Raw genomic sequence first — 16,817 nt, 5'->3', positions numbered from 1 at the left:
TTATGTTTATTAATTCTTCATACTAATAAAAAAATAATAAAAAATCAACAAACTTTTCTCATATTTTCTTCAGGGTTGGGGGGGGGGGGGGAGAAAAATCGCGCAAAAAAAATTATTCTCTAATATTTAGAAAAAATACTCATTTTCTTTTTTCTTTCAAAGTTGGCTTTTTCTTGATAGCATTTCTCTGCTTCCTGAGCGTTTCGAAGTATATTATCAGGTAGTATTTCATCGTGTTCGCTAAACATATCTTCTTGTGTATTCATATTTCACTTTTTGAGTTAATTATTTATTATTATGTAGTTTATTTTTTAGCTTTTTGCACTGCGATTTGTTTCGTTAAATAGTGTCTAATGGATCAGCTGATCGGTGTATGGTTGGGATAATGGGTTATGTTTGTACCGCAAGATGTCGCTAGGGGTTATTGAGAACGTGTAAAATACCAGTAAAATAGCATAGGACGCGGGTAAAACTGGGAACGTCTGTTAAGAAAGATTAGTGAAAAGTAAAGAACGATTGGTGGTGCGTGTAAAATTTGATTTACCGACCTCCAAACGCCCCTGTTAACCTGCACTTTACACGCACGCATGACATAAAGTACATTTCAGTTATTCCTGGCTTCCTCCACTGTTACCCGAGGAGAATCCTCTTGGAAAACCTGAAGAAAATTCTTCTCGGCACAAATCCTCTCCCAAGGAAATTTTCAAGGAGAAGCGTGGAAGGATTCCGTTCAGGGTCTTCTGAGGATACTTTTCAACTTTGGAGGATTCTCTTCGGGTTCTGAGAAGATCCTCCCCAGAAAACTGTAAACAATGCCTAGAATGATTCTCTTCAGAGTTTATCCCCTTGAGCTTCCAGCAGAATTCAGCTGTCACCGTGTAATTGATCATAATGGGAACGTGCCCGTGGCGGGCCCTAGTCGTGGAATTGTTATGTGATTTCTATTCTTTATATCCATCAAATTAATAATTTTTAGTTTCCAGACCTGCAGAGAGGAAGTTATTGTAAGGACCCAGAAAATCGAATGTGGGTATTTCATCATATCTCCACGTTTCATGACCCCTAGAATCATTCTATGACGTTTTTGGAGGAGTGTATGTTAGTTATTCACGTAAAACTTGTAAAAAAAGCGACAATTTCATTCAAATTCGACGATTTTACTTGAGAAATCGATGGGATTGGAATTAATTTTGTGTGATCGACGAGTCTTCACATAACTTGACTTTAATTGGATGTTGAGCGGAATCGTATCCGGGGTAGAAATTTCTCCGCTTAATCCCCCTTGCTAATAAAGTCCAGCCGGCGCTGAGCTCTCGATTCGAGGACGTGAGCGGAGTTTCAGCCACATCTCCGCTTGTATTTCTACATGGAATCAGCGGGTTTGGGGTTATTCAAAGATGACTTCTTGAAATTTGAAACTTTTCGAAAAATTTTCAATATTTTTAAAAATCAAACGAAGTTCCCTGTAAGTGAAGTTCGATTGTAATTATATGAAGTCTCGTTCGAAGGGCTTGAAATGATGATAATTACTAGTAGTACCGCCGCTTATGCCAGGTCGAGTCACAATTTCAGAGAGCAATTCAAAAAAATACGCCCCGAGCGCCCCTTGGCGCCCTCGTGGACGCTATGACAATCATAATTTTTAGAGTCAACAAAAATAAAAAGGGAAAAAACTAAAGAAAAATCAATCTCGGGAGGGTTTGTTTTTTTAGGGTGGGTTGTAATCCCTTCGAACGAGACTTCATATAATTACAATCGAACTTCACTTACAGGTAAGTGCGTCTGATTTTTAATTATATTTCAGTCTCGTTCTCGGGATTTCAATGATGATAATTACTAGTAGCAGTTCAGAGTAAGATTTTTTTTTTACTTTTTATTTAATCCAAAACTATCATATATGTTGTAGATATACTATGTATATATAACATTATATATATCCATAAAGCCTAGATACTGAGGCTATAACTAAGAGACCAAAAACTGTTGATCTATTAAACTTTGTGAAAAGGAAAAAACAAAGCATAAAGATGGGAATCCATTAGATATTTCTTTTATCTCCCAGAACAGTAGACACGAAAGTTCCTTTCTCACCAAACACAGGTCTATCATAGAATTTCGCGAAGACCCTCGATTTATCTGACCAAGATGCTGTCTCGTGAATGAGACCTATATCAATGCCTTTTAATTTAGCTGCAGAGGTAGAGGCATGTCTTGTGCTGTGAGCTGTGAAATTATGGTCTATACCAGCCTCCTTGAGGCTGCTTTTTATCCACCTGCTAATGGTCTGCGATGTCGCAGGATTGTGAAGATTATTCAAGGTTACAAACAAAGTATCTTCATTACCACGTAAATCTTTGGATACCTCCAAATAATGAATGAGAGCTCTAGCTACACAAACTTTAATTCTTTCCTGAAAAAATGGAAAAAAAAACCTGGGCTGCGGAGCCCCTGGTTTGGAGGTTTTGATGATGTCAGATATATCAATCTGAACCCCCCATTCAAGCACTCTAATATTCTGAAGTTTGATAAGAGAAAGAGTATGAACTCTGTGTGTAGTAGCTAGAGCTAGTAGAAGGACGAGTTTATAAGTTAACGGCTTCAGACTTAAGGATTCTAGTGGATCTAGAGATTCAGTCCATTTCAAGGCTATTTCAACATTCCAAATAGATTGATATTTGGGTTGAGTTGGCCTTAACTTAAATACTCACTTAAAAAAACGAGAAAACATGGGATCCTTAGTAACATCATCATCACAAATGAAAGTAATCGCTGCTCTATCACTATTTAGTGACCCGAATGAAGCTTCCGAATTGAAACGAGCAGTGAAAAATTTTAATAAGGAATTCTTGTTAAAATCCAGAGGATCCAGCATGGATGAGTTACAGAAAACCCACCAATTTTTCAAACTTGAGTTGTATTGACGTAATGTTGATTCCGCCAGGGAAGAAATCATAATTTGAGTTGTGTCCTCTTGTAGGCCTTGTCTCAGGTATGCTAACCGCTTAATCTCCCGCAAACCAGGGAAAGGTGATGGGCCAGAGGATGTTTCATGGACCTGCAGGGTGATAATAACAAATCAGCTGATGGTGTGAAGATTATAGGATCTTCACAGAGCAGGTCCATGAAAATTGAGTACCAAGGCTGAGATGGCTAATGTGGAACTACCACTACTCCAGAGGCTTTATCATCTTTTATCTTTCGTAACATTTTAAGAATCACGGAAAATGGTGAGAAAGCATATAAATTGAGGTCTGTCCAATTTACAGTGAAAGCATCCACCTCCAAGCCTCTGGGTCTCGCCTCCAGGAACACAATTTTCCAACTTTAGCGTTAATTGTTGAGGCGAATAAATCCACCTCAGGAGAACCCCAAGATTTAACGATTTTTCTAAAGGCAACGTCAGAGAATTCCCACTCCATATCAATACTCGTTGAGCGAGATTCTCTGTCTGCGTCAACGTTTTCCTTTGAAGCTACGTACTCTGCATCTATCCAGATATGTTTTGTCTCACACCATTGCCAAATATTCCTAGCTAAACGATTCAGTTCAGGGTATTGCCCACCAAAAAAGATCTTCACAAGCCACTCTCGACAAACTCATACTTTGTTCGAAGTCCTGATCGTTTATAAGTAAGGCTAAAAATTTTTCTTTCTCCAGAATTTTTATATACAGAATGCCATATGGAACTGCCGGGCAGGCTGCAATTAAAGATCCAATGAGACTTGCGAGATATCTAATTTTAAAAGAGTTTTTAGATAGACAAGCTTCGATCGATTTTATTAATTGTAATTTCTTGGAGAGGTAATTCAATTGTCATCTTTTCTGACTTGATTAACATTCCTAGGAATTTGCATTGTTTACTTGGTTCTGATCTGCCTTTTTCTTCATTGATTAAAAAATCCAGAGATTTCAATAAGTCTTTCGTCTTCTAAACATTGATTTTACAATCTTCATAGGTTTTACCTATGCACAAAATGTCGTCCAGATAAATGGTAGATAATAATCCTTGGTTTCTCAAGAAACTGACTGCAGCTTTCATTATTTTAGTAAAAACAAAAGGACTCGAGGTCAATCCAAAAGGCAGACCGGTGAATTCATAAAGATTGTCACGAAAAATGTATCTTAAGAATTTTCTGCTATCTTCATGAATATTGACGACAAAATATGCATCCTTGAGATCCAAAGTGCACATAAAAACATCTTTTGAAATCAATTTTACCGCTGTTCGCAAATCCTCCAGTTTGAAATGTGGAGTTTTAATTGATTTATTTAAAACTTTCAAGTTGAGAATGAAACGTTTAGAATCGCTAGGTTTTGGAATCAAGAAAAAGGGTGAAACAAATTGACCCTGGACTGCAACACAACGTTGGATAGCTCCACAACGTTCCAATTTTTCAATTTCTATATCCAAATTGTTATAATCTTCTAATAAAAATTTATTACCTTGGAAAATCCTCATTTGATCAATCTTTTCAAAAAAGGAAATTCTATAACGCTTGATACAATCCAAGACAAACTTGTCTTTTGTGATCGAAAGCCAGGCTTTTTGGAAATGTTGTAAACGTCCTGCAGTTCTTACCTCAAGATCTATTGTTTTTCCTGGGGAGTTGACTGATTTTTGGGAGGGGGTGGATGACGAGGTTTTGCTGAAGATTTGGAGAACTTGGTGGCTGCTTGAGGTAGCTTTTGGCCTTGATTCAGGGTTCTCGATCCTCGAGCAGGGCGATCCCAGTTTACCGAGCGACCATTTTGCTTGAAAAGGCTCTTTCTTGAAGTCAAAGATGGAGTCACCGATGACTGAGTAGAAATTTCTTTTCCCAACTTCTCAGCGGTTTTTGCAATCTTGATAACTTCCCCCACCTTGTCCCCATAAAGGAATTCACCCGGAGTTGTCTTTTGGAGTAAGTCCTTTACCTGTTTTGTCATCGCCGCCCTTGTCGCGCCTTCGTAACGAAAAAAAGATTATGTCATTCGGCCGATGGCGTCGGATTGTGAGTCGTGTGAAGTTTGCAGCACGAGGCGTGGTAAGTCGGAGACGAGGCTTCACACTCCTCACAATCCTCCACCTATCGTCCTCATGGCATAATCGACTATATCCGGATAAAACTTTCAGAATTTGCGTTTTTTCCCAATGAATGAAGGGAAGGCAATTGGTCGGGGAGTTATTGGTTCGACCCGTTATAAGTCACACCCACTCCAACCCGATTGCAATGGGAGCGAGCGACCAACAACCCAGTTGAGGTTTTTTTTAATGTAAAATGTTCCCTTAATATCTCTGTCGCTCTCCATGCGACACGCTAATTCGTTATTTACAAATTCATGCAGGTTGTCCCAAAACTTCCAGGAAATGGAAGAAGGTGAAACTGTGAGTCGAAAGTTCCTCTTTGACTTTTGGCTCCGGGGTTTAGTTAACGAGTTATAATTAATGATGCTGACCGATGACAGCGGTGCTGGACTTGACGGATCGAGAACGTAGCCACTGGAAGATCATTTTTTTAAAAACTTCATTAGCGATTCTGTTGAACTCAACGTTATAATCAATATATTTTTTATTTTATTTATTCATCTCTTTGGTGTTACAAACGTTTTTCTTTGTTTTACACCTATGTAGTCCTCCTCCTCTCCTCCTTAATATTCGTTAACATCCGTTATATAAAATTATATAAAATTTTTCTCTGTTCATTTTTCTGTTATCCTTTATCTTAATTCTGCTTTATGTTAGTTAATATTTAGTATCACTATTAGTCCTCACATATTTGTTGCTTTTCTCATTTTTTTTAAAACTGTCCCCCCTTCTTCCTACACTGTTGTCTTCGCAGCTACTCCTGTCCCTCCTTGCCCTCTCTTTGGTTTCTTCCTCTGCTTCTTGCAGCGCCTTCTCAATCCTTGCTAATCTCTCGCACCCTTTCTTTCCAGGTTTCTCTCTCAACTACATCAGAAACCTCTCCCTCCAGTTGATCCTGCCATACTTCCTTCTTCATTTTCTCCACCAGCTCCTATCCTCCTCTCTTAATCTCCTCATTAATTCCTTGCAGTCTATCACATGTTCCAGTCTTTCTGCCTTTTTTCCGCATGCCCTGCATTCATCGTTTTCAAAGTCGCTCTTTCCTGCCCGCAGCACGTTTCCGCATCTCCACCTTGCCCATGACACCTTCTCCTCTATTCCTAGCCTCCTATCCCCCCAACACCCGCTCATCGTTGTATCCTCCTTCACCTCTCTATCGTAGTCGCAGTATCTCGACCTTTAAATCCTTTCCCAATCTTCCTGCTTTTCCTGGTCTTCTAAGATTTTCAGCATCTCCAGGAGTCTTTCCTCCGCCTCTGCCTCTCTCCCTTCCCACAGTAGTTCCAGAAATACCCCGTCTCCTAGCGATCTCAGCTTCCTCTGCACTTCCTTTCCCCAGTTCGTAGCCTGTCTATTTTTTATTCCTCTCAGTTCCTCTCTCAAGCACTTCCTTGCCCATCTACTCTCGTCCATCTTGCTCAGTTTGATCAAGAACCCTGCCGCTCTCCTCACTGCCTTCACTTCCACACTACAAGTTCCTGCCTCTATTCTCGAAATATAGTCCGGTGTGTTTCTTGCCAACCCCATGCTGGCCTTTATGTACTTCTTCTGCACGCTCTCTACATTCTCCTGCCTTTTTCACCCCCATAGCTCTATTCCGTATAGTGCCGCAGCCTTCACCGTCACCCCCATGAAGTATAGCCTCCTTCTCAGGTTCTTCAGCTTTGCCCTCGTCATTTCCCCCCAAGTTTTATTGACCATCGATTGTGCTTTCCCCGCCAATTTCCTCGTGTGTTTTGCATACGAGTTTCCGGTTGTGAACCAGTAGCCCAGGTACTTAAATTCTCCTACTACTTCCAGTTTTTCTCCTTTGTATCTCCATTCTTCTCGTTTCTTCTCTCCTTCCTTCCTGAATATCATTATTTTGATTTTTTCTACGCTCACCACCATTAGATTCCTATCTGCCCATCTCTCCAATGTCTTCAGCATCTTTTGTAGATCCGACGCCTCCTCTGCAACTATTGCTGCATTAATAATCAATATAAATTCAATATAAATCGTTATAACCGTATAAATTCAATAATATTGAAGAAGTGGTGGGGAGATGGAGAGCGGGTTGGGTTTTGTGTACATGGGGGAACCAGATTAAGTTGTAGGGTTCTGGTATCCATATCGGAGTAAGTCTTCTCTTTCTTCGTCCATTTTCATTCCTGTCACTCCAAGTTGCTACTCGAATGCGAATCTGGCCACCGGCGCCATAATTGTTCAACTTCATTAATTAATAACTCGTTAAGTAAGCCCCGGAGCAAAAACTCGAAGAGGAACTTTCGACTCAGAATTTCACCATGTTTCATGCGCTCAGAAATTACACAGGAGTTTTGGAACACTCTGTATATGACTGTTGTGAACCAGTAGCCCAGGTACTTAAATTCTCCTACTACTTCCAGTTTTTCTCCTTTGTATTTCCATTCTTCTCGTTTCCTACGTATTTCTTTATTTCATTTTTTAATTATTCGTTTTAACCAATAAGTGACACTTCCTTAGGGAATCTCAAGGGCTGCTGGTGAAGAATATAATCCTTACCAGCTTTTCGCGTGACCCAGAACTCACGACGAGGACGTGGTTGACGAGTAGTCCCAAATAACTCTTATCGAGAAATTGTTCTTAATAATATTATTTAGCATAATATTTCGTTCTTGTGATGATTCTGGCTAGTAATATTATTGAGCTATAATATGTAGTGATGTAAACCGTAGCTTCATGTTTGTTCCTTTCAGTTTCCTGAGTGGAAATTTCGATTAGGCTCAAATCAGGATTTGCTCAGGTCAGTTCTGACCTCGGATAAGGCTGTGATCATGCGAATTGATCAGGTCCTGATGAAAGGTGTAATGCTATTTTAGATCCAAATTTGATCAAGTCTGGCGAAACCGAATCTGATGAAGCCCCATGGAGCCGGATAGGAGGAACGCGTCGTTTCATTACTTATAATTATCAACAAAAAATGATAATTCAATTTTCAAAACACATTTTTACGATGATTTGTGAGTTTATTTGTCATCCCGCAATGCATTTATCGCAGAAAAAGCCGATTTTGTTATCTTAAATTATTCCGCTCACGACTGGTTTTTAATCCGGGATCCTATGATTACTAAGCCTACGCCCTAACCAGAGACCACCGCGTTAATCTTGAATTGTGAATCTCGTGTTGTGAATATGACATTGGTTTCCACGTATCATCTTCAAATATTATTCCTCCACTATGGCTGGCAATAAACAAGTTCTAGACAGACTTCTGATAGTAGAAGTGAAGTTATCCAGCACTCCCCCCTCCCACTATCGTTTTCCCTCTCCGCCCTCGGACAAGGACTGCCAGGGAAACCATGGAAAACCTCAGTCGTACAGCCGGCCGATATTGCAGGGATTCTATTGTGGCCATCGGTCACACTGACTCGATGGGCACAGTAGGTCTGTACATTCGTGCCTAGCGTCAATAGTCGCACGCGGAGAGGTAGGGCTAAGCGGACACCCATCCAAGTACTGGGCAGACTAAACGCTGCTTAGCTTGAAAGACCACCGGAGCCGTACGCTACCCGCGTGACCACTACTGACACTCGGGAGTTATTATTCGATGAATTGCGGATAATAGAATTGATGGATAGAGAGGAAGAGAGGTAAGCACCTCGTAGTGTTCATATACCCGAGAAAAATCGACCAACATAAGATATGTTAGATGATTCAGTCGTCAGTGTACCCGACTACAGATCAGAATGACCCCGGATCGAATCCCAGTAGCAGCAGTAGTAATTTTTCAGATGTTCAATTTCGTTGTATTTCAAATACGGATGCGCGGTGATTATTCAGAAGCACTAATTAATCATAAATAACAATGATAATTTCTATTTTTCATTGTTTTTAATAAATTAGAGACTCCAATACATGCCCATCGACAGTGACGAACGGTCTTACCCTGGTTTATTTCATAGGTTCATTGAAACTAATGGAAAAAGTGATCGGACAATCGGAAATCATTTTTAAAAAAATGTATATTAACCAAATTGCATAAAAAAATTATTTTCTCTCGTATACCCTTTCGGGTTTTTACGATATGTTCCCTTCCCACCCCCCAACCCCCTGTACCGCATTCGCCGAAGGACGAGGGAAAACCTCGCTTGAGAGAAAAACCTCCCCAGGTACAGTCGTCCCTTTAACGAGACTCCCGCTCGACAGTGAAACTGTGAGATTAGAGTGTTACAAATTTTGACTCCCCAGCCGGGTATCGAACCCGGGTCGCTCACGTGCCAATCCCATACTCTAACCACACAGCCACGGCCGTCGGTCCCAATTGCATAATTTGTTCAAGTGATGCCCGGCGGATAACAAACGCGAACATTGGGCCGACATCGGCAGCGTTAATGATATGTGGTAACGCTCCATGGTTGGGGGGATCATCGGCCGAATTCTACTGCCGATCACTGGGCATATTGGGGCCGATGTTGGCCCGATCTTCGGCGGTTTTGTCTTACCCTGCATGGAATCGTCTGACCGTTGAAGCGGGGGACGCCGTGCTCGGATTCGGATCAGGGTGATCAAATCTCAATCTGATATTATTCATTTTAGGCTACTCTACTCAACTTAATATCAGGATGATAGAATTCGAATCTGATCAGATTCATCTCAGGATACTCTGCTAAAATTCAAATCAGTGCAACTAAACCCGAATTTGATCAAAATTATTTTAGGCTGCCTGCCTAGGAGTAAGAAATTTTCCAGGCAACGTTTTGTTTGGAGCGAGCGCCCGAGTCGAATAATTGGACCTGACAAGTTCTACTTAGGTCTTTCCGTTCAGAACTGGATAGGTCTTGGGAAGCCTCTTCCCAAGTGCTTCCGAGACCTTTCTACCTCTGGTTATGTCCCATTTCAGCACTTGTTAGGTGTAAGCAGGACTTGTATTCAGACTTTCCAAATCCTCGCCGGTCCCCGTAATTCTATGGGCCTATATTAAATCTGCGTTCATATCCCTGTTTACTCATACGTTATTGAAATAAAAAATGCAATTATTGTTTTTTTTTAATCTCGAAAATCGACATTTCACGAGAGGGTGGAGGGGAGATGCATGTATGTGGAGGCTTGACATTTTTACCTAACAAGGGGAGAAGGTTGCAGAATCTATTCTAGCCACTCTTGTCCCTACGCTAGCATGCATTATCCAAATAAAAAATGAAAGTGTTAACAAATCTGACCATTGTTCCAAGTAAAAACCGAAAATCTGACCCTGTGGCCCCCGGTGAAAATTTTTTTTTTCAGTTTTCACTTTTTCCACATACTTTTGAGAGTTCTGAATAGCCCGTCGCTTAAATAGTTGGAATCAACGTTCACCCGACTAAAAAATTCGATTTTGGCCAAAATCCACTTGCCCCGGAAAACCCGAAAATCTGACTCTTTGGCTGGGGCCAAAAAAACGGTTTCTCAGTTTTCACTTTTTCCACATACTTTTGAGTTTTGAATAGCCCGTCGCTTAAATAGTTGGAATCAATACTCGCCGGACTAAAAAATTCGATTTTGGCAAAAGTCGACTTTCCCTTTGGAAAAACAGAAAATCTGACTCTTTGGCTCGGGTTGAAAAAAAAAATTATTTCGACTGTTGTCGCGCCTTCGGGGGTTTCATTGGCATCAGAATTGTTAGAAAATACAGAATCAACTTTCACTTGGCGATAAAATTCAATTTTGGCGAAAATCGACTTTCACCCTTGACCCACGTGAAAATGAAAATTTTTTTTTCCCCTTTTCTGTCACCTCCGAGGGTTTTATTGGCATCAGGGGGTCAATAAATACAGAATCAACGTTCACTATTTTTTATTTAAACACCGCCTGCAAACGGGGAGATGAGGGTGGCTAAAATATATTCTGCAACCCTGTCTCCTCGTTGGCTACAAATTTCAACCCTCCGCATACATGCCTTCCCCTTCACCCGCTCGTAAAATCACGCGTTCTCGGTAGCATCGAGGAGGACTTCTCAGGACCGAAAAGAACTGAGGATTCGAAAGGTCTCTGGAAAAGTACGTCGCAGAACTGATTAGGACTTACCAGGTCCATCTAGGTCTGGAAAGATCTTGAAAGACCTGTGTACGTCCAATCAGAACCAAATCCTCATTCATTCAGATTTCTATACTATAGTGTCTGGACGATTACAGAGTAATTTCTTCGTCTGGTTTCATCCCTCACATGATGTGTATGAGCAGATTTTGTTTATCGTGCATGAATTTGAGTCGTGAGAATTTTACAGTCTTTTACAGGCTAGTACCCGAAGTGCCTGTGTATAAACTACGCATCTCCAGCTTCCAGCTGTGTGCCCACAGTTCTCATTGTCTTTCTCGAAGGGTGCAAAGTTAATCTCTTCTTGGCACTTATCGACCTTATGAAAAATCTTGCTAGTTTTCGTATCTATCGATTCCTCTCTTGATGAACATTTATAACTCTTCTTGATTTCTGTTAGTAAATCAAATAACGGCTACACTGACAGACTGATTCATTTATTCCAAACGAGATTTGTTAACTATTAACGGATGAATATTTGATGAGACCAAATAGACCGTCATCTCCAACCGAATCCATTCGTTAACAATAACTAATCCTTTCTTTCAGTGTATTTACGGATGTTTTAGTTCTTGACATAAGCCATACATAAGCCGTACATAAGCTCCCCCTTAAAAATGATGTAGATGGCTCACTCTGTTGTTACTAATTTTGCGGTAGAGTAATCCTTCAAAAATCCTCAGCCACAAAAAATCCAATCTAAGTTGCGCAAACCACTCCAGTAGGAAATGCGATAACCATAGTTATGTAAATATGTAGTGACGATACACTCTTGAGTAAAGGGGCTCGTCCTGCTGATCGAATGTTTTACTGTCCATTAAACTAGATTGAAAACTATTCAGAAGTTGTTGAATGGACAGAGTTTTATGAAGAACCGGCTGCAAACTTCCTCATTCGCCGTAGAGAGCCTTCAGTTTTCCCATGATGCATGTTGAGTGCGTTAAAATTTGGGTTTTTGCCTCGGTTTGCTTCGCCTCGGTCTTCTACATATAAAAAAAAATACAAAAAACTGGAAATCGAGATGTGATAAATTGAGCCGGAGTCATCACGAGAGGAATCGATATACTGTTGAAAATTTTCGTCTGAAATTTCTGGTACATTTTTTGGAAATTTTTATCGAATTTAATTACTACTGAAATTTTAAAGAATTTCGTCATTGAGAACTCGAAAATTTCATGAAAAAATGAATGAAAAATGTAAATGTCCGTTCCATTTTTCCCTGAAAATGAATAGAAAACCAGAAAAATGGGTACATATATTTTAGAATTTTCAGGACGGTGACACTGCATGCGATTTAGGGGGAAAAAATCATGAAATTTCAGATTTCATTGAAAATTCAATGTCATTTGACAGTGAATATTCATATTAGATTAGAAATTCAAATAAATTAGGTAATTCTCAGTTATAATACCCCGAGACCTTCAAAATTATCGGAATATTTCCCGATAGCTTCGTTGCAAACAAATGAAAGTACTGCGCACTCGGGATTTTTAGCCTGCAAAACTTGACATTTGTTTGTTTACAAAGAAGTTTGAGGGAAATATTGCGATTAATTTTGAAGGTCTCGGGGTATTCGGCGGAGAATTTTTCGGGACTGGATTTTGGCCAAGCAGAGCGCAGTATTCGAGGGCTTCTTCCAACAAAACCTGCAATTACACGGAGAGAAAAGTCAGAGAATTTTTGTGGAGAAATTCCGGGAAAAATTCTAGTGCTGCACTAGAATTGAGGCGCAATGTGCCAGCACATGAAAATTTCCCCTTCGACACTAGAAAATTTGTCGTTTCATCACGAAATCTTCTTTATCGGCAAACGAAAAAATACTCGACAGACAAAAAAATTTTCCCCGGTCACAATTTTCGTTTTTTTCCTCTTAAATTATTCATTAATAACATCAACGTTATTTAAATTAATGTATTATAGTATCAACAAAAATGAGCCTCAAGTCAACGAATTATTTTTATTTTTTTTTTATTGCATTTGTTCCACGATTACAGGGAATTACATTATCTTAAAACGTCATCACTGAATAATGTCAGTAATTTTCAACAATTTCTACGACCGGTTGTTTCACACTTTTTTCCCACAAATTTGATATGGTTAATCACACTTTCAGAGAAAAATACGCCCAATAATCCCTGATTATCACATAATTCTGCAGAACACGCGCTAACGTTACCTGACGTTGAAGACGTCATTTGTAAGTCTCCACTCGGGACTCCTGAGTGCAGCTGTTCGACTCACTTCGCCGAGCCGAACGTTGCCGATGTCGCGCGGAAACATATGAGGATAGGAAGAATGGCAAAAATTCTAGCGCTAGCACTAGAAAAATTCTCCAACTGCACAATAAAATTTCTAATGTTACCAAGACTTAATGAAGTTTTTCCCACAATTTTCTACGGAATTCCCCACAAAATTGACACAGCGGGAAATTTTCTAGTGCATGCTCTAGAATTTTTCTCGTGCTTCATTGCAAAAATTGATTAAACTACAGCAAAATTTCCGTGCTGATCTAGAATTTTTATTCTTATTTCGATTAAAATATGGGAGTTCGGCAGTTTGCGCCTCGTTTCTGGTGCTGAGCACTAGAATTTTTCCCCGACTTTTCTCTCCGTGTAGTTAGAAATAAATGAAGAGCTACTATGCAATTATCAGATGCAATTTCCAGAAGCTAGTGTGCAATTTCCGCAAGTAATACCACGAGAGCTTCAAAATTATCGAGCAATTCCCGATGGTTCATTGCAAACAAACGAAGGAGTCAAGTTTTTCAGGTTAAAAAATGACGACTGCGAAGCACGAGTGATTTTTCCTGAAAAACTTGACGACTGCCTCCGTATTGGTATTCAAAGTTTGTCACCGGTAACACCAGCAGGTATTATGAAAAATGGCGTGCTACGCGTGCACAAATAATCAAACTTTATGTCCTTGTAACACTGTATAATTCCATTCTTCTGATGTTATATTTTGTTTATTATAAAATGGAAAGACTAATTGTATATTTTTTGAATGATTTCAGGCTGTTTCAGAAAGGCTGGAATTAGCGCCCGCAGGTGGAAGGTCGGAACCTCAGGTAAAGTAGAACTGGGGAAATTGTGCTCCTCACATTTACCCGCACTTTACCAATTCCCACTCACATCCTTGTCTTCCACCTCTGAAAACCAAGGGAACTCCTCAGGATGACTTTAGGAATAAGTGACCATTTATATGAAGCGTTTTTGCTTCAGATCGATAACCGAATAATACTGTAATTATAGGTTGCCACCTTATGTGAAGCTAGTGAGGTGTACTTGGCACAGCACATGGGAGAACAAGGACGATGGGTTTCATCAACCGACCAGAAAAGTTGTATGTCAGATAAACTGCAGATCCTCGAGTATTGCAAAAAGGTCAGTGTACTGTGTGTTAGAGAAGACTGTTTTCTTGTAAAAGGCAGTGGATTATGTTGCATTTTTTGGGCGGACGTATCGTAGGAATTGGACACCAAATACTCCAATGTGCAAATGTATTCATCCAAGGTAGAAACCGATATGTTGTTCGTTTGTTGATAAATTCATGATGATCTCTGTTCAATTTCTTCAACAAGAATTCATACGAGGTATTCCATGTCAAACTGATTAACCTCTGACCTTCACCCTTCCGAAAGTAAACGGGGATTTTTTGCTGTGTTGACAGGCTTAAAAAATTTTCTCCTAATTTGGCAGATATGATTTTTTTGTAGTTATTCATTTTCTCTACCTAAATCACGTTCTAGTCAACCAGTTTCAATTTATTAACTACCAAAATGTTTTATTTTCTGTCACGAAGCGTGCCTAAAAAGTTACTTTTTTGCACAGCGTGATAAAAAAAAATATTTTTGACACTGCTGGTACGTTCACCGCATGCCGAAAAGTGCCTTTTCGTTTACCCGTAAACGAAAAGTAAACGAAAAGTCGTTTCGTTTACTTGTGAGGTTGTAAAACGAAAGCAAAAAAAAAAATTCTAAGAGAATTAGAATTTAGAGAGCAAAAATTCCCACCTCACCCAGCCGGGAATCGAACTCGGATTTCCCAGATACGCGCCGGGCACTCTTACCGAATAAGCTACCGGTAACCACAGAAATTCACTCAAATTCACCTCATACCCCGCCTAACCTCCTTTAGGCATTAAAGAATTCTAAGAGAATTAGAATTTAGAGAGAAAAAATTTCCGCTTCACCCAGCCAGGAATTGAACCCGGGTCTCCCAGATACGCGCCGGGTACTTTTACCGACTAAGTTACCGGGAACCACAGAAATTCACTCTCAAATTCACCTCATACCCCGCCTAACCTCCTTTAGGCCCGGCGCAAAAAAAAAAATTCTAAGAGAATTAGAATTTAGAGAAAAAAAAATAAATTCTAAGAGAATTAGAATTTAGAGAGAAAAAATTTTCGCTTCACCCAACCGGGAATCGAACCCGGGTCTCCCGGATACGCGCCGGGCACTCTTACCGACTAAGCTACCGGGACCCACAGAAATTCACTCTCAAATTCACCTCATACACGGCCTAACCTCCTTTAGGCATTAAAGAATTCTAAGAGAACCACTCGTTCAGCCACTCGTTGAACGTAACATAACTGTTAAAAAATATTGCTCGACACATATGAGGCGGGAATTTTTAACTCGTGTGATCGGCAGCCCTCGGCTTCGCCTCGAGCCGCCAACTTCATACTCGTAAAAATTGCATCTCACTCGTATCGAAATATACTATTCCAGAAGATTACTCAACTTCTAGCATTGCCAAAATATTATAGTATATTTCGTTACGAGTCAGCTCCTATTCGATTTCAGCTCATGTGAAACACACTTGTGCAAATTCCCATCTCACATGTGTCGAACAACATTTTTTGACAGTGATGGTGCCCCATGTACCATACATGTAAACGAAAAGAATTTTCGTCTATTTTTCGTATATGAGTAAACGAAAAGGCAATTTTCGGCACGAGGTGAACGTAGAAGCAGTGTCAAAAATACTTGTTTTGTATGTGAGCCAGTAAAATGAAACATTTTGATGCTTGATAAATGGAAATCAGTTGATTAGAACGTGAGTTATAGAAATTCGAAAAAAAACTGCAGATAGTTTTTTAATCCAGGCAATCCAGCAAAAAATCTCTGTTTATTAAATTATGGCGGGCGTTGGCATAAAATACCTCATGTAACAAATTCTGCCATCTTTAGAATTGAAAATACATTTGAAAATGGAAAAAATTGATAAGATGAGGATATAGAAGGTTAGATAAAAGTGGAGCCTCATGACTTTATTGACATGGGCTCTAACATTAACATTAACAGTAATATTAACACTGATATTGAAATTGAAATGGACTCACACATACACCAATGGACATTGGACAATTTCACCAAACGTTTCAAACAGATAGCACGTTCACCTAGGCACAAAGAAACAACTGCTGAAAGACTGCGGAAGAGCTTAGAATATCAAACTCCTTCATCTGAAGGGAATTCTGAGCGTCTTTCACAATTCGCCATCAACACAGCGCACCGAATTTTTCTAGATGTGAACGATACGTGTCTCAAAATGATGTTTTCCATAAAAAGTGAAAATATCAGCGATAACTGCTTCTCCCGTTAAGCATGACGGGGTCGAATGAATCTTCATAATGCATATACGGCTTGGTGTATCCTCAAATGTGAATACACACGCCTTCAATGGAGTCGAGTGTCTGAATGAAAGTACTAACATAC

The 16,817-nt window shown here is 39.8% G+C and overlaps 1 protein-coding gene across 1 annotated transcript in view; it reads left to right on the top strand.

Moving 5' to 3' along the window:
• Positions 1 to 16,817, top strand: part of LOC107036124 (amyloid-beta-like protein) — a gene marked incomplete at its 3' end in the record, with an annotated part of 135,271 nt that overhangs the window by 22,825 nt on the left and 95,629 nt on the right. Inside the window, exons 2-3 of the mRNA XM_015253865.1 lie at positions 14,112 to 14,165; positions 14,350 to 14,481. Of these exons, the coding sequence (XP_015109351.1) occupies positions 14,112 to 14,165; positions 14,350 to 14,481 (186 nt within the window). The remainder of the gene's footprint in view (positions 1 to 14,111; positions 14,166 to 14,349; positions 14,482 to 16,817) is intronic.

Source organism: Diachasma alloeum, unplaced genomic scaffold, assembly GCF_001412515.2.
Source record: "Diachasma alloeum isolate Michigan unplaced genomic scaffold, Dall2.0 Dall_scaffold_00206, whole genome shotgun sequence".
Taxonomy (NCBI): domain Eukaryota; kingdom Metazoa; phylum Arthropoda; class Insecta; order Hymenoptera; family Braconidae; genus Diachasma; species Diachasma alloeum.
Note: the sequence above shows the minus strand (reverse complement) of the source record. Positions and strands in the feature narration are given on the sequence as shown.